Genomic DNA, 15,000 nt, shown 5'->3' with positions numbered 1-15,000 from the left:
TTCTGGTCGGACAACCTGTGTAGCTTACTGTATTCCTGGACCAGCCCTATTATACAGTCCTTTTTCGGGTGCACACAGCCCCATTTTTTACAAGGTCCTCCTCGCCGGATACAGTACTCTACACAGTTAAGATGGCATCCCCCAATAGAAGTATCAGTCCCGATTCACCCACACACACTGCTGACCAGTCACACATGGGAGACAGCAGGCCCCGGGAGGTGACACACACGCCCCCTGCTGGACAGACCACGACAGACGCGTCAGCAGCCATTCTACTCGCCCTCCAGCAGCTGCGAGAGGAGAATGTACAGATTCATCGGGAGCTGCGTGAGGACAACAGACAGCTGCGAGAGGACAACCTGCACATCAGGCAGGAGGTGAGGGAGGACTGCAGGCAGATGCGTGAAGAGAACCGGCAGATGAGGGAGGAGAGTCGGCAGCTGCAGAGGGATGTGCAGTTCCTGATGCAGCAGTACCACTCCACTCCAACACGCTCACCAGCCAGAGACCGTCAGGCGCCTGCAGCCACACCGGGAGCCCACTCACCTAGTGGACCACTCACCTCACCAACCCTGCAGCAGGACAGACGACACAGCCCTGCACATCCAGTGAGTGCCACCCGTCGTGCACCATCGCCAGAGCTACAGGTCCAAGACCAGCCACCTCTGCCTCGGCCACACGTCGCCACCACTGCAGCAGATGCAGTGACGTCTACCTCACGCCCACAAGTAGCTCCTCGTCACACATCACCACTGGTTGCTGAACTGACAGAGCGTATGAGGAGCATGAACCGGACACGGGGTCAGCTGGCCTTCTCATCCTCCTCCTCAGTGGACACACCACAGTATGCGGCGCCATACAGTCCACAGTGCTCTTCAGCCGCAGCAGACCAGGGTGGGAGAGTCCCGGACCAGTTCGTCCTGCCACCAGTTCCACGCCGGCTGCAGTCTCTGCCCCATCAGGAGACTACCTACCGCGGCCCCAAGATGAAGATCCCACTCTTCACCGAGGACGACCCGCGGCAGTTTCACCGAATGCAGCTGGCGCTGGACAACGTCTTGCCATCTGACGCGACGGAGCGCTTCAAATACCAGGTGTTGCTGGACCACCTGAAGTTTGAGGAAGCCGTCCTGGTAGCAGACGCATACTGTCACAGCGGCTCTCCATACACAGACACCATGGCAGCCCTCACCAAGCTCTTCGGCCAGCCCCGCAAGTTGGCACTCAGGCAGATCAACCTGCTACTGGCTGAGCCCCCCGTCGAGAGTGGTGACCAAAGAGGCTTCCGTCACTTCGCCCTGAAGGTCCAGTCATTGGTGGGGATGCTGGACAAGATGGGGACTCAGGAGCAGCTGGAGCTTCAGACCGGCTCCCACGTCTCACGCCTGCTGCCCAAGCTGCCGCATGAGCTGCGCACTGCTTTCCGGCGGTACATTGACCCTGCCCGTGTGCCTGTCCCCACGCTACGGGACTTCGCTGACTGGCTGGAGCATGAAGTCAGTGTGCAGATGGACGACACCATCGACCCGCCGCAAGCAGCAGCTGCAGCAGCAACCCAGCCAGCTGGACCGGCAGCGGGGCACCGGAGGGAAGCAGACGTCAGCCATGCAGCCTACCACAGTCCTGCTGGTAGAACCCCCATCCAATCCAGCTCCAGCTCCACCTCAGAGGGAAGAACAGCCCAAGAAGTTCTGCCCATTCTGCAACAGCAAGGAGCACTATTTCAACCAGTGCACTGCATTTAAGAAAATGTCCCTTGAACTGTGTGCAGAGTGGGTGAAGGCCGGCAATAAGTGCTGGAGGTGTGGACGCGGCCACCAGGCAGCACAGTGCTACCTCAAGGCACGTTGCGCGAAGTGCGACCGTCGGCACCTGGAGATCCTGCACGAGGTCAACTACTACAACAAGCCAGAGCCAGCTGCGCCGTCTTCAGTCAGCCAGCCTGCCACTTACTACCTGGACCCAGCGAGGAGAGGCAGTAGCGTGCTGCTGAAGATGGTGAAGGTGCACCTGCATCACCGGGGCAAGAGGATGGAGACATACGCCATCCTCGACGACGGCTCTGAGCGCACCATGCTCCTTCACCAAGCAGCGCAGCAGCTCGGCTTGCAGGGACCGAGTGAGGACCTGGCCCTCCACACCATCCGCCAGGACGTCAGAACAGTGCCTGGGAGGTCTGTATCCTTCTCTGTGTCATCAGCCAGCCACCCAGAGAAGAGATACAAGATCCAGCGGGCCTTCACTTCGCCAGAACTCAGACTGTCCCCTCAATCACATCCTGTTGAGGCTCTGAAAAGGACCTACAGTCACCTCAGAGGTCTGCCTCTTCAGCCATTCACAAAAGTCCAGCCACTCCTCCTCATCGGCTCGGACTACCCAGACCTCCTCATGCCCATCCAGCCAGTGCACGTAGGTCCCACGGGTGCACCTATAGCACTGAAGTCGCGGCTTGGATGGACACTTCAAGGCCCTGCCAAGGCCGTTCAGCACCACTCCTCCACTTCCTCCAGCCTGTGCATAGGAGCACAGACACCTGCTAGCCGTCAGCATTCTGCCAAACGCCAGCACAACACCTCAGTCAGGCTGGCACAGGCAGCGGCTAGCAGTCATCGATCACAGCGACCAGAGGTCCACACCCGTCAGGCAGTCAGTTCTGCCAGCAGCCCAGCTGACAGCCCCAACTGGCGCCTCCCTCTGCGTCAGCTTCACCGTCCATCCTCAGCTCAGGTTGTGCGTCATGTCAGCACCTCCGGTGGCATGAAAGGGCCACAGCGCACAGCCATCAGAGCCCATCACAGGGCGGCCACCATCAGTGCTGCCACCCAGAGACAGTCATCACGCCTTCGGCCCAAGTCAGTGGTCCCACACAGCCGTGTGGAAGAAGAGCAGCATCAGCAGCATCACTTCACTCCAGCATCGGAGCCTCATCGGCCCAGTCACCGTGGGCAGATGGGGCGGCCTAGACACTGGACTCCTGGTTCCACTCATCACCCACCAACCGCAGTCATGCCAGGAGCTGTTGGTAGGTGACAGCACAGACTGGGTCTCTGACCTGACCAAGCACTGTCTTTCGCCTGAACCATCAGCATACCATCGACATCTCATCGGTACCCAACTTCCACCACAACATCATATTTCAACTTTGTTCCACAAAGTTGGGGGCGGCTGTTCAGAATTGTGCCTCCTGGCCACAGTGACTGACAGTTCAGGCCCTTTCTCCTCTCTTTCTCATCTCTCTACATTCAGCCCATCCCCCGTTGTTTGTCAGAGATGCTGCACACACACCCCCCCCCCCCCCTCTACTGCTCCCCTACTGACTTACAGACCCTTTCACTGACCTACAGACCTGGTACTTTTCCATCATGCACCAAGCATGTGGGTAGGCAGTGATTGGCCCAGCAACCAGACCTTCCGGCTCCAGAGGTAGGTCCTGGCCTACTGGGAACACCCCCTGGCTCGGCACCCTGCTGTGCAGCTGTGCATAGGGGCTGCAAGACAGGTCACTCTTCAGACCATCAGCTCACAGGGACTCTAGCAGTCAACTTGGGATCCACCTACCTCTATTCTCTGGACGTCTCAGGATCCCAGCGTCCATATGTACTCTTTGTTTCCGTGCGTCCATGAGAGAGTGAGTTTATGTATTGCATTGTTATTGTACTGTATTATGTCATGTCTGTTTAATGTATTGTCATTTACTACATGTATGTATTGTGCAGTAGCTCTGTGGTATGTTTACTCATTCTCATCTGTGTGCCATGGTTCGTCAAAGGGTACATTTGTTCAGTAATGTGCTTCTTTGGCTGAGTGGCACTTACATTCAGTTTAATGCCTGCTCTGTGTGTCTGCTGTAGGCAGACACATATCATGCCCATGGTCCACATGGCTACTCTAGGTAGCCATGTTATGTTCCCTACACATCCACCCTGTTTAGGATGTCTGCTGTAGGCAGTCACCCTCATGTTTCCCCTCCCCCTTGGTCAGATAGCTACTGTAGGCAGCTATCCTCCTTTCCTCACTGTATATATTGTATATTGTGTTGTATATAGTATTACGTGTATTTTATTACCGGTACGTACATATTTCTTATGTCTTATTTGTATTCTTTTTATATGTTTTAGTAAACCACGGTTCACGGTTTCAAGGCCTTCAATCTTGTGTGTGTGTGTGACTTCTTGGGGAGATCCATTTTTGTTCTGGTCGGACAACCTGTGTAGCTTACTGTATTCCTGGACCAGCCCTATTATACAGTCCTTTTTCGGGTGCACACAGCCCCATTTTTTACACTGTGTGTGTGTGTGTGTGTGTGTGTGTGTGTGTGTGTGTGTGTGTGTGTGTGTGTGTGTGCGTGTGAGTGTGTGTGTTTGTGGGTGTGTGTATGTGAGTGTGTGTGTGTGTGTGTGTGTGTGTGTGTGTGCGTGTGCGTGTGTGTGTGAATGGGTGTGAGAAGAGAGGAAGGGATATGTAGGTCAGGCATTGACTGCTGGTGGCTGGTGGCTTGTGGCTGCCAACTTTGTGTGTGTGTGTGTGTGTGTGTGTGTGTGTGTGTGTGTGTGTGTGTGTGTGTGTGTGTGTGTGTGTGTGTGTGTGTATGCGTGCGCGCACGCGCGCGTGTGTGTGTATGCGTGCGCGCACGCGCGCGCGCGCGTGTGTGTGTGTGCATGTGCGCGTAAGTTTGTGCATGCCTGAACCTATATGTGCATGTGCGTGCCCATATGCATTTATGTGTGTGTGTGTGTGTGTGTGTGTAAGTGTGTAACACCCGTTGTACCACGAGTGTGAGTGTTGAGTTCACACAGCCTAATAATATCCTCCTTTGTCATGCATTTTCACTTTATTCCGCCCAGCCATCGCAGTTATTATATAAAAGAGCCATTATCTCCTCTCCCACCTCGCACTATTAGCTCCGCTTTGGCCTACTTTCATAGTCAGAGGAGAGGATGGTGATGAAACACCTGGGGGAGAGACAGGATGGTGTCTGTGTCGGGGTCAGGAGGAGGAAGAGGAGGAGGACCCAGTGTGACATCCCACTCTGTCAATCAGCCCAAACCAAACGATGACGGAGATGGTGGAACACCTGGGGGAGGAACAGAATAGTGGCTGTGTCTCAGATGGCGCACTTATGGCAGTGCACTGACAGTCAGTGCATAGTGCTCACAGTGCACTGGGGGTCTTTAGTGCATAGTGTTGTGAAAAAGTCGGCACACTATGCACTGTGCCCTGACTGGAAGTGACGGTTGAGCTAGCATTAGCTCACCAAAATATCGGTTGGCTACTGTTTACATTGCACAGTTTGTCGTGCTTGTATTTACATTTTCTACATCCCAACTGGCAGCTATTTTGTGTACAATACTTGGCTTGGCATGAAAAGATTGGTGTCTCAGCAACATTACTAACAGAAATACAGGAGGCAGTTGACCAAACTCTTCTACTGGACTGAACGTCACGTTTCTTCCGTTTTTTGTCAACATGGCGCCCGTTTAGTGCGTGAAATGTTCATCGTTCAAGCACTGCGTTTTACACCATTGTTAGGGAATCATCTGGGCGCTTTTCAGTGCACTGAACAAACAAAATTTTACTTTGAAAGCGCCCTATGCACTGAATTATAGTACCCGAAGTGCACAAGTGCGCCATCTGAGACACCCCAAGTGGCTCTTTCTCAATGCCCTGTGTTCTAGCCTTGCTAGGACGTGAAACGCCCCGTGATTGGATACTCCGCGGAGTTCAACAAAGAGTATCCAATCACTGGGCCTTTCACGTCCTAGTCAAGGCTAGAGCACTGGGCATTGAGATGAGGCCAGTGTCTGTGTCGGGGTCATGAGGAGGAGGAAGAGGACCCATTGTGACACTGACATCCCACTCTGCCGCTCAGCCCAACCAAACGATGACGGAGATAATGGAACACCTGATGGAGAGATACTGGGCCCACTTGAATATGTAACCTCCCGGTTATAAGTGGTGGCTTAGTCGGCTGGGCACTGGACTACTGCGCGGGCGACCCGGGTTCGATTCCCGACCCGGGCCGTTTCCCGATCCTTCCCCGTCTCTCTCTCGCACTCGTTTCCTGTCCCACACTTCACTGTCCTGTCTAAATAAAAAAAGTTGCACCCCCCTTTACCTTGTGCTCAGGTTGTGTTGGACCCCCACAGAAGGCAAAGCTCCATGTGGTGTCATAATACAAAATAGAAATGAATGACTCTGGCCCTCCACCAAAAACTAAAAAATCACTGCTAAAGTGTGTGAGATCTGACCTCCAGCTCAAAACAAATGATAACTGCCTAAGGTGGGTCTGAGCTCTACAGTTGCAGATGCATTCTGTCCGATGTGGAGGAGGAGTGTCAGGGTGAGAAGGGAAATAGGAGGAGAAACACTGTGGGAAGGGTCAGGAAGAGGACGGGTGTCTCAGAGAGGAGAGAGAGAGGAGGAGGAGGAGGAGGAGGAGGAGGAGTGTCTCAGAGAGGAGAGACGGAGGAGGAGTGTCTCAGAGAGGAGAGAGGCTTCTGTGGTCCCCTTCTCTCGCTGTGCCCTTGGGCAGTGATGTGGCTGACTGGGTGTTTTTTACTCTCGAGGCTGCGATGTAGCCTCCAGTGTTTCTAGTCTCCAGGCAGCTACACCAGGCTTAAAGCACTAGAGACTACCAGCCTTGGGCCTTTATTTACCTTTCAATGCCTTTCTTTCTCTTTTTCTTTCTTTCTTTCTTTCTTTCTTTCTTTCTTTCTTTCTTTCTTTCTTTCTTTCTTTCTTTCTTTCTTTCTTTCGTTATGAACTTTCTTTGATTGTGCTTTTTGTCTACATCTCCCGCCTCTATCTCTCTCCCGCCTTTTTTTCTTTCTTTATGCATTCCCCTGCTTTCATTTCTGTCTATTTGCACGTTGCGTCCCCAATTACCAGCAGCTCATTTCCTCCATATCGAAATGAAGTATTCAGCATGCCCTGGGGAGAAGAGAAAAGATGGAATTGCGCTGCCGTTCTCTTTCAAAGGCATTGGCCATAATATTGTAATGGGAATCACTGCACTATAATGACTTTGAGCAACTTCTTAATTTCTTCAAAAATATTTTGTAAAAGAATGATTCTGATGATGATGGTGATGGTGAAAGTAATGATGATGATGATGATGATGATGATGATGATGATGATGATGATGATGATGATGATAGGAGTGATGGTGACAACGACGAAGACGATGATGATGATGATGATGATGATGATGATGATTAGGTGGTGGGTGGTGATGATGATTGTGGTGGTGGTCATGATGATGATAATGCTAATCATTATCATCATTCTTATTACTAAGAGTAGCCTTAAAAGCACGTTAGTTTATTTATTTTTATACAGTACTGTATGCTGGTACTTTTCGCATTTGCTCACTGTAAGTGTCATTCATCTTGCTCCTGAAGTAGTGGCACCTCAACTCATCATGTATGTCGTTTCTTCTCTCCACAGATATCTAGTAATACAATTGAATGCATTGCAAAGCAGTGTAGCGTAGTGCAATGTAATGTGTCATATTGTTTCTTGTTATCTCAGTTATCTCAAAATGTAATGTAATGAAATGTGATATATAATGTAATGTATTGTGTTTCTTGCTTCCACAGGTATCTCGTCTTCCTGCAGATCAAGAGGGATCTGTACCATGGCCGCCTCCTGTGTAAGACCTCAGACGCTGCCGTACTCGCCGCATTCATCTTGCAAGGTAATTGGAGGGGAGGGGTGTGTGTGTGTGTGTGTGTGTGTGTGTGTGTGTGTGTGTGTGTGTGTGTGTGTGTGTGTGTGTGTGTGTGTGTGTGTGTGTGTGTGTGTGTGTGTGTGTGTGTGTGTGTGTGTGTGTGTGTGTGTGTGTGTGTGTCATGGCCACCGTCTCTGTAAGACGATGTTTCCATGCTTGCCACATACATCCTGTAAGGTAACACACAGAGGTGTGTGTGTGTGTGTGTGTGTGTGTGTGTGTGTGTGTGTGTGTGTGTGTGTGTGTGTGTGTGTGTGTGTGTGTGTGTGTGTGTGTGTGCGCATGGCTCTGTGTCTGTGTCTATGAACCTGTGTCTGTGTGTTTTCAGTCATGTGTCTGTTGCGTGCTCGATAGTGTCTGTGTTTGTGTCTGTGTTTTTAGGGGGTGATGTGGCTATGGGTGTATCAGCCACCCTCAATCACTCATCCTTTGTTCACGTGGACCCTGTCTGTTGACGGATCCCATTGACTTTGCATGGGTAGCTAACCTCAGCCAAAAACTTTTCAGGCTGTGACCGATGTCTCGGGCCAATCAGACTGTGTGTTTTGTATGTATGTAAAGACTTCCTACATTCTGTTAGCCACGTCCATCACCACCATCCGTCAAAGGGTGTGGCCGACATGCCACATGCCTAACAGGCCATACCTGCAAAGCGGACCACTAGCACACTATGATGATGTAGTCAAGACCGCTTAGTCCGAGAGCAAGACATTACCAAAACCAGAGGGTGTCAAGGCCGACCAAGACCGAGACCAAGACATTACCAAAACCAGAGGGCATCAAGGCCGACCAAGACCGAGACCAAGACATTACCAAAACCAGAGGGCATCAAGGCCGACCAACACTGAGACCAAGACCAAGACAGACCAGCCGAGACCGAGACCAAGTCAAGATGAAGACAGGGCGAGTCACTCAGGGCCCTGCCCTAACAGTAGGGCACCGGGTTACTGCACTGGCGACCGGGTCATTTGCCGATCCCTCCCCATCGCTCTCTCCCCACTCGTTTCCTTTCTCTCCTCCACTGTCCTCTCAGAAATAGAGGCATAAAGGTAGGGCGAGTCAGGACCACTACTAGATCAGATCACACACTTGTGTGAACTGAAGAATAAAAGGCTCAGTTCTATGGGCTAAAATAACATAATTGAATTTAGACTAGACACAGTACACCACAGTAGATCTTTCCAACATTTGTGTTATGGTATGGAATGGTTATTGCCCGAGAACGTGACAAGACCAAGACCACATTAAGTTGTTTTTTTGTTTTTTGTTAAAGATATGTTTGGGCTTTGTATGCCTTTATTGTGACAGGACAGTTACAGAGGAACAAGAAATGAGTGGGGAGAGAAGGGGAAGGTTCGTCAAATGACCTGGGCCGGAATCAAACCCGGGTCACCAGCATAGTAACCCAGTGCCCCACCGTTACGCCACGGCAGGGTCAAGACCAAATTAAGTTGAGACAAAGACAAGATCAAGGCTCAGTGGCGTCGAGTACTACAACACTAATGCTATGTTCACACCAAGAGGGACCTATGCTAACTGAGCGACGGAAGTAATTACCGGTATTTCTCTATAGAGGGTAAGCGAACTGGGCGACCAGTGCGAATTCGCCAGGGGCGAAGCGAACTGAGCGATCAGAGCGGATGTCAACGATTAAAGCCAAGCTAATATTATGGTTATGAGAATATGATGCCACTCGGCGAAAACCACTTGGAATGTTCATATCTCCGAATGTCCCAGGCTGTCAAGCCAGAGCCGTTATGTGATTAGCTAAATCAAACATGTCAATGTCACGTCCAGTGCAAATAAACTTCTTCAGCTATACCTCCGCAACCAGGCAGAGTAAGGTCGCCCTTCTGGACGCAGCATAAAGCACACCATCCCAAGGACACTTCTCCAGTGTGAGGCGTTGATGGTTTTCCTGTTCTCTCTAATGTGATTTACCATTAGAGGATTTAGGGTTTCATCTCCAGGATCTAGAACACACCACATCCTCGCCAGCCTTTAGCCTTTAGGGAGCTGTATCTCTCACCGTGTCTGATCTATGGAGCATGCACGCACGCACACACCTACGTGCACATGCAGGCACACACTCATACACACACACACACACACACGCACGCGCACGCACACACACACACACACACACACACACACACACACACACACACACACACACACACACACACACACACAAAGGGCTGTATCTTTGCTGTTTTTGATCTATGGCACACTCTAAAAAGCATTACATACACCAGAATTCTCAGTTCACACGCACATACGCACACACGCACATACTCGCACTCTCTCACACACACACACACACACACACACACACACACACACACACACACACACACACACACACACACACACACACACACACACACACACACACACACAGTCCCCAGGTCACAGTCCCTGATGATTAAATAAGCATAAATCACAGATTCAGATATAATCTGTGTGTGTGTGTGTGTGTGTGTGTGTGTGTGTGTGTGTGTGTGTGTGTGTGTGTGTGTGTGTGTGTGTGTGTGTGTGTGTGTGTGTGTGTATGTATGTGTGTGTGTTTCTATGTTTGTGTGTGCCTGTGTCTTTGTCTGTGCGCAAATGCGTGTGTGTGTGTGTGTGTGTGTGTGTGTGTGTGTGTGTGTGTGTGTGTGTGTGTGTTGTCCTTGCCAAGGAGCCAGTGAAGGGCGTGGGTGCCAGCTCTTCAGCTCCCGGGAAGAGGAAGTAGCAATAGAAAGTGCAGAGCAAGGGGGAATATGTGGCTCGTTTGGCAACGCTGCTAGGACCGTACCTGGCACGTGGTGTGTGTCTGTGTATCTGAACCCATATATGTGTGTGTGTGTGTGTGTGTGTGTGTCTGTGTTTGTGTGTCTGTGTGTGTGTGTGTGTGTGTGTGTGTATGTTCTTGATTCATGTATGACTGAGTTTATTGTTTGTGCATGTTTATATGTACTTGTACTATGTGTATGTGTGTGTGTCTGTGTGTGTGTGTGTGTGTGTGCGCGTGTGTGTGTGCTTGTTCATGTGTGCGTCTGTGTGTGTGCACGTGTACGTGCGTGCGTGTGTGTGTGTGTGTGCGTGTGTGTGTGTGTGCTTGCGTGCGTATGTGTGTGTGTGTGTGCTTGCGTGCGTATGTGTGTGTGTGTGCTGTTGAATTAAAGATGTGCCGGCCCATCGCCTCATCTCAGGAAGTCATCTCGTCAGGCAGCCTGGAGGGCTCAGTGTACCATGAAATCACAAATAAACACAAAGCCCAGCGCCGCTCCTGATTGGCCCTTCCACCTGTCACTCACAGCACCCGTGCAGGTGTGGGCGGGATCTATAGAGTCCCCTGGTGGAAATGCTAGTCATGTTGCCCAGATTGCAAACACACCCAGCCACTTGTTTACTGCTTGTTTTGGGGCCTGTTTTGTTGTTGTTGTTGTTCCTGGCTGTTAACATTTGGGAGCTTGTTTGACATGATGCATTTGACGGCAACGTTTGCCTTTTTTATTATTTATGATTTCCAAGGTAAGCCTGCCAGGTTTCCAGACGAAGCGCGTTTCATACACATAGGCAATTCGGTGCATTTAGCAAAAAATCGATTGTAAACATAAGATTAATCGATAAGCACATAACACTTTTATTTTAGTAACAACTAAGGCTGTAACGATACACCCAACCCACGATTCGGTTTGTATCACGATATATGACCTACGGTTCGATACGCCCCACGATTTTTTTTTTAAATTTAAGGGAAAAAAAAAAAAGAAAATAAATGTTATATATATGAAGAGTTCAGATGCAAAACCCCCTAACTCCATTTCTGAAGACCTGCAGTTCTGTATTTTTACAGAACCCCGTTGTTGGTTTGGTTTACATTCATGTACCTGATAATACATATAAATAGTTATATTGCATAAATAAAATGAAAAAATATGCAATTTTGATAGCTTTGTATTAAATGAATGAAGATTATTTTCTGAAATGGCACTTAGGGGGTTTTGCATCTGAACTCTTCATATATATATATATATATATATATATATATATATATATGGCTGTACATATATATATATATATTTAATTTATATCTATATATATATATATATTAGGGGTGGGCATAGATTAATTTTTTTAATCTAGATTAATCTCACTGTAATTATGAAATTAATCTAGATTAATCTAGATTAATCTATATCAAAATGGCTCATTCAGAATAGGCACGATAGCGAAATAATGCCGAAAAAAACCTTGGGGTTTCTTAAGACAGATGGCGCATTAGACCAGAGCTCATCTTTTTTTCCAAAATGCATCTCATCTTCAAAAAATGGTCATGTTGATACTTGGAGATGAAAAAATCACAGCAATATGTGTAAAGTGTGTCCAATATGTTAGGAAGCATTTACAATTATAAGATACTGAAATTTCAAAATGAACAGCGCTATAAGTTGTAGAGGCAAATACAGATAAATCTATCAAACATTTAGGCTATTTAAACAATATTACCTCAACAATTCAGCATTTCTAATGGGCAGAGAGAGAGAGAGAGAGAGAGAGAGAGAGAGAGAGAGAGAGAGAGAGAGAGAGAGAGAGAGAGAGAGAGAGAGAGAGATTGCCACTGACTGCAGCGGCTCCTTTAAGAGAGGGAGGAACTCTGCGCGTAGTAGCCCAGGCACAGCAGCCCTCAGCAGAGCCAGGCTACTGGATATGCCTATCTAGAACCTACAGCACTGGCACACTGCGATTTCACAGTTGTTCTCAGAGTTAGAATGCCAGATGAGTAACAACTCGACATGAATTCAGTTTGCAAAAAAAAAAGTCAAGCGCGACAACCGCGAGGTTTATTACCGTCGGACATGAGAATATCTCACTGAATCGCAAATGTGCGCGATTGCAACACAAACATTCAGCGAGAGTAGATATTGATAGTTTCAGTTTGACAATCTTCAAAATGCATAGGACTATCACACGGAATGTTTTGCAATTATAGCACAGGCAAGATTTCTGGAAGTTGTTTATGTATTCTATGCAATGCGTGAGGAAATGTAGGCTATGTCGGGCTGGTAGCTACTCACACACAATAATGTCTCTCTATGCTTCACCTCAAACAATAACGTCTCTTTAGTCTACCACTTGTGAAAAAGCACTCAAACAACAACTACCACGGCAGAGGGATTAATGTTTTCAGCATGCAAACACTTCATATTTAGTAGGTCTGCTGAAACAACAGGTGGAGAGAGGAGAAGCGACTGGAGCGCAGTCTAAAAGCGTCTGAATTAAACGCTATGGTGACGTGCCCAAACTCCAAACCTAGGCTATATTTTGAGAATAGATTAACATGCGATATTTTCTTCATCGCGCGACAAGAGTCTCACATTATCGCAGCACGTTAACGCCGATAACGGCCCACCACTAATATATATATATATATATAGGCCTATATATGCTTTCTTTTTGCATTTAGGCTACCTGCCTACATTCATTTTGTAGGTGTACTAAATGATTTTGCAGATATAGTCCTACCACTGCAACCTGTTCCCCAGGTGTTGACATCAAAGCACAACACAGAGAAATAAGGGATATTAGTTCACGTTCACCAATGAAAAATAGGCTTATTATTATTAGGCTTAGATCATATCATGCTGAGATGCTGACCGTGTGTGAGAGAGACAGAGACGGAGAGAGAAGGGTCAGGGTTCCAGTAGGTAGCCTATAAGAACTGTCTCACATTATCAAACATTATCCAATTAATATCCAAACATTAACATATTTCGTCAGGAAACATGTTGTATTATGTTACTTACAGAAATGCAACACTTGATTTTGATGTTTAATATTTTTGTAACTTTTTTGATGGTGCAGCAGCGCGCCACGCTTATAGGCCTACAAACAAAACTCGAAATGTACCTCAGTTATGTTCTCATCTCACTTTGCAACACGCACGTTGTCCTTTGTTTGGTTTTGTGATTTGACATTTTGTCAAGAGAGGGAATGGATGCAGAGGCTGAAATAGAGTATGTTTTCGCTAGGCAGGCGGTCAATGCGGCAATGCTGCCTAATATCCACATCGACCTTAACGTTCGCCCGACTTCAGACACTTCCCTTATTAGAGCGTAGCGTGGTTTGAGAATTTGGGCAGGCGGAGCATCTCGCTCTCTCGCTCTCTTTCTCTCTCTCCGCTCAACGTCAGTCCCCACTCAACATGCATCGGCGCATGCATGAATCAAAAAATATTCACACGTTTGATAAAGCCTTCATGGTCAGTTGTTCATTTCATGCTTTACCTTCCGACGTTTGCCCAAGTTTTTCGTCTATCGGAGGTTTCTCAGGCAATTGATAACAACAAATGCACGTGCTGGTTGGACGTAACAATTTTATAAGAGAGGGGTGAATGGAAGTGTTAGGCCTACTCGCACATGTCAGTGCGCCCCTTTTCTACTCGTCTTTTTTAAGCGCATATGCAAACATTTGTATCCTGCTGTTTTCCAGACTGAGGGGTAGCCTACATTTTAATGGTTCTCGCGCCAAATGCGCCAAAGTGCGCACGTTAAGTATGCAGAGCCCTTAACAACTTTGAAAGGGCGCATCGCGATTCTGCGAGGGAGGTTCGCGATAGGGGTTCGTGGGTCTGCGTACCGCGATCCCTCGGTTCGATGCAATATCGTTACAGCCTTAGTAACAACAATGCTTAAAGAGCCATACATATATGAACCCACAGGCTAACTACAAAGGAATTTAAAGATGCATTAGGTAACCAGCCATGCATCCCTCTAGCTAACAAACGTCATCTCCATGAGATCCACGCATCTGTCTGCTGTTGGTGAAGGATGATGTTAAGTTTCAGTGGATGTAGCCCATGCATACATCAAAATGTCAGGTTAACTAATGAATGTCATTCTCTCCCTCTCTCTCTGTGTGTGTGTGTGTGTGTGTGTGTGTGTGTGTGTGTGTGTGTGTGTGTGTGTGTGTGTGTGTGTGTGTGTGTGTGTGTGTGTGTGTGTGTGTGTGTGTGTGTGTGTGTGTGTGTGTGTGTGTGTGTGTGTGTGTGTGTGTGGTGTGTGTGTGTGTGTGTGTGTGTGTGTGTGTGTGTGTGTGTGTGTGTGTGTGTGTGTGTGTGTGTGTGTGTGTGTTTTCTATCTCCTCTCTCTCTCCCTCCCTCTCTCTCCATCTCTCTGTAGCTGAGATCGGTGACTACGACCCCGGGAAGCATCCGGAAGGCTACAGCTCCAAGTTCCAGTTCTTCCCCAAACACTCGGAGAAACTGGAGCGGCGGATTGCAGACA

At 48.5% G+C, this 15,000-nt stretch overlaps 1 protein-coding gene across 1 annotated transcript in view; it reads left to right on the top strand.

Moving 5' to 3' along the window:
- Positions 1-15,000, top strand: part of LOC134447842 (FERM domain-containing protein 5) — a 250,370-nt gene that overhangs the window by 187,002 nt on the left and 48,368 nt on the right. Inside the window, exons 5-6 of the mRNA XM_063197516.1 lie at positions 7,599-7,696; positions 14,896-15,000. The exon at positions 14,896-15,000 is cut by the window's right edge and continues 19 nt beyond it. Of these exons, the coding sequence (XP_063053586.1) occupies positions 7,599-7,696; positions 14,896-15,000 (203 nt within the window). The remainder of the gene's footprint in view (positions 1-7,598; positions 7,697-14,895) is intronic.

The sequence above is a fragment of the Engraulis encrasicolus genome, chromosome 4, assembly GCF_034702125.1.
Source record: "Engraulis encrasicolus isolate BLACKSEA-1 chromosome 4, IST_EnEncr_1.0, whole genome shotgun sequence".
NCBI lineage: Eukaryota > Metazoa > Chordata > Actinopteri > Clupeiformes > Engraulidae > Engraulis > Engraulis encrasicolus.
This window is presented reverse-complemented; position numbering and strand designations above follow the sequence as displayed.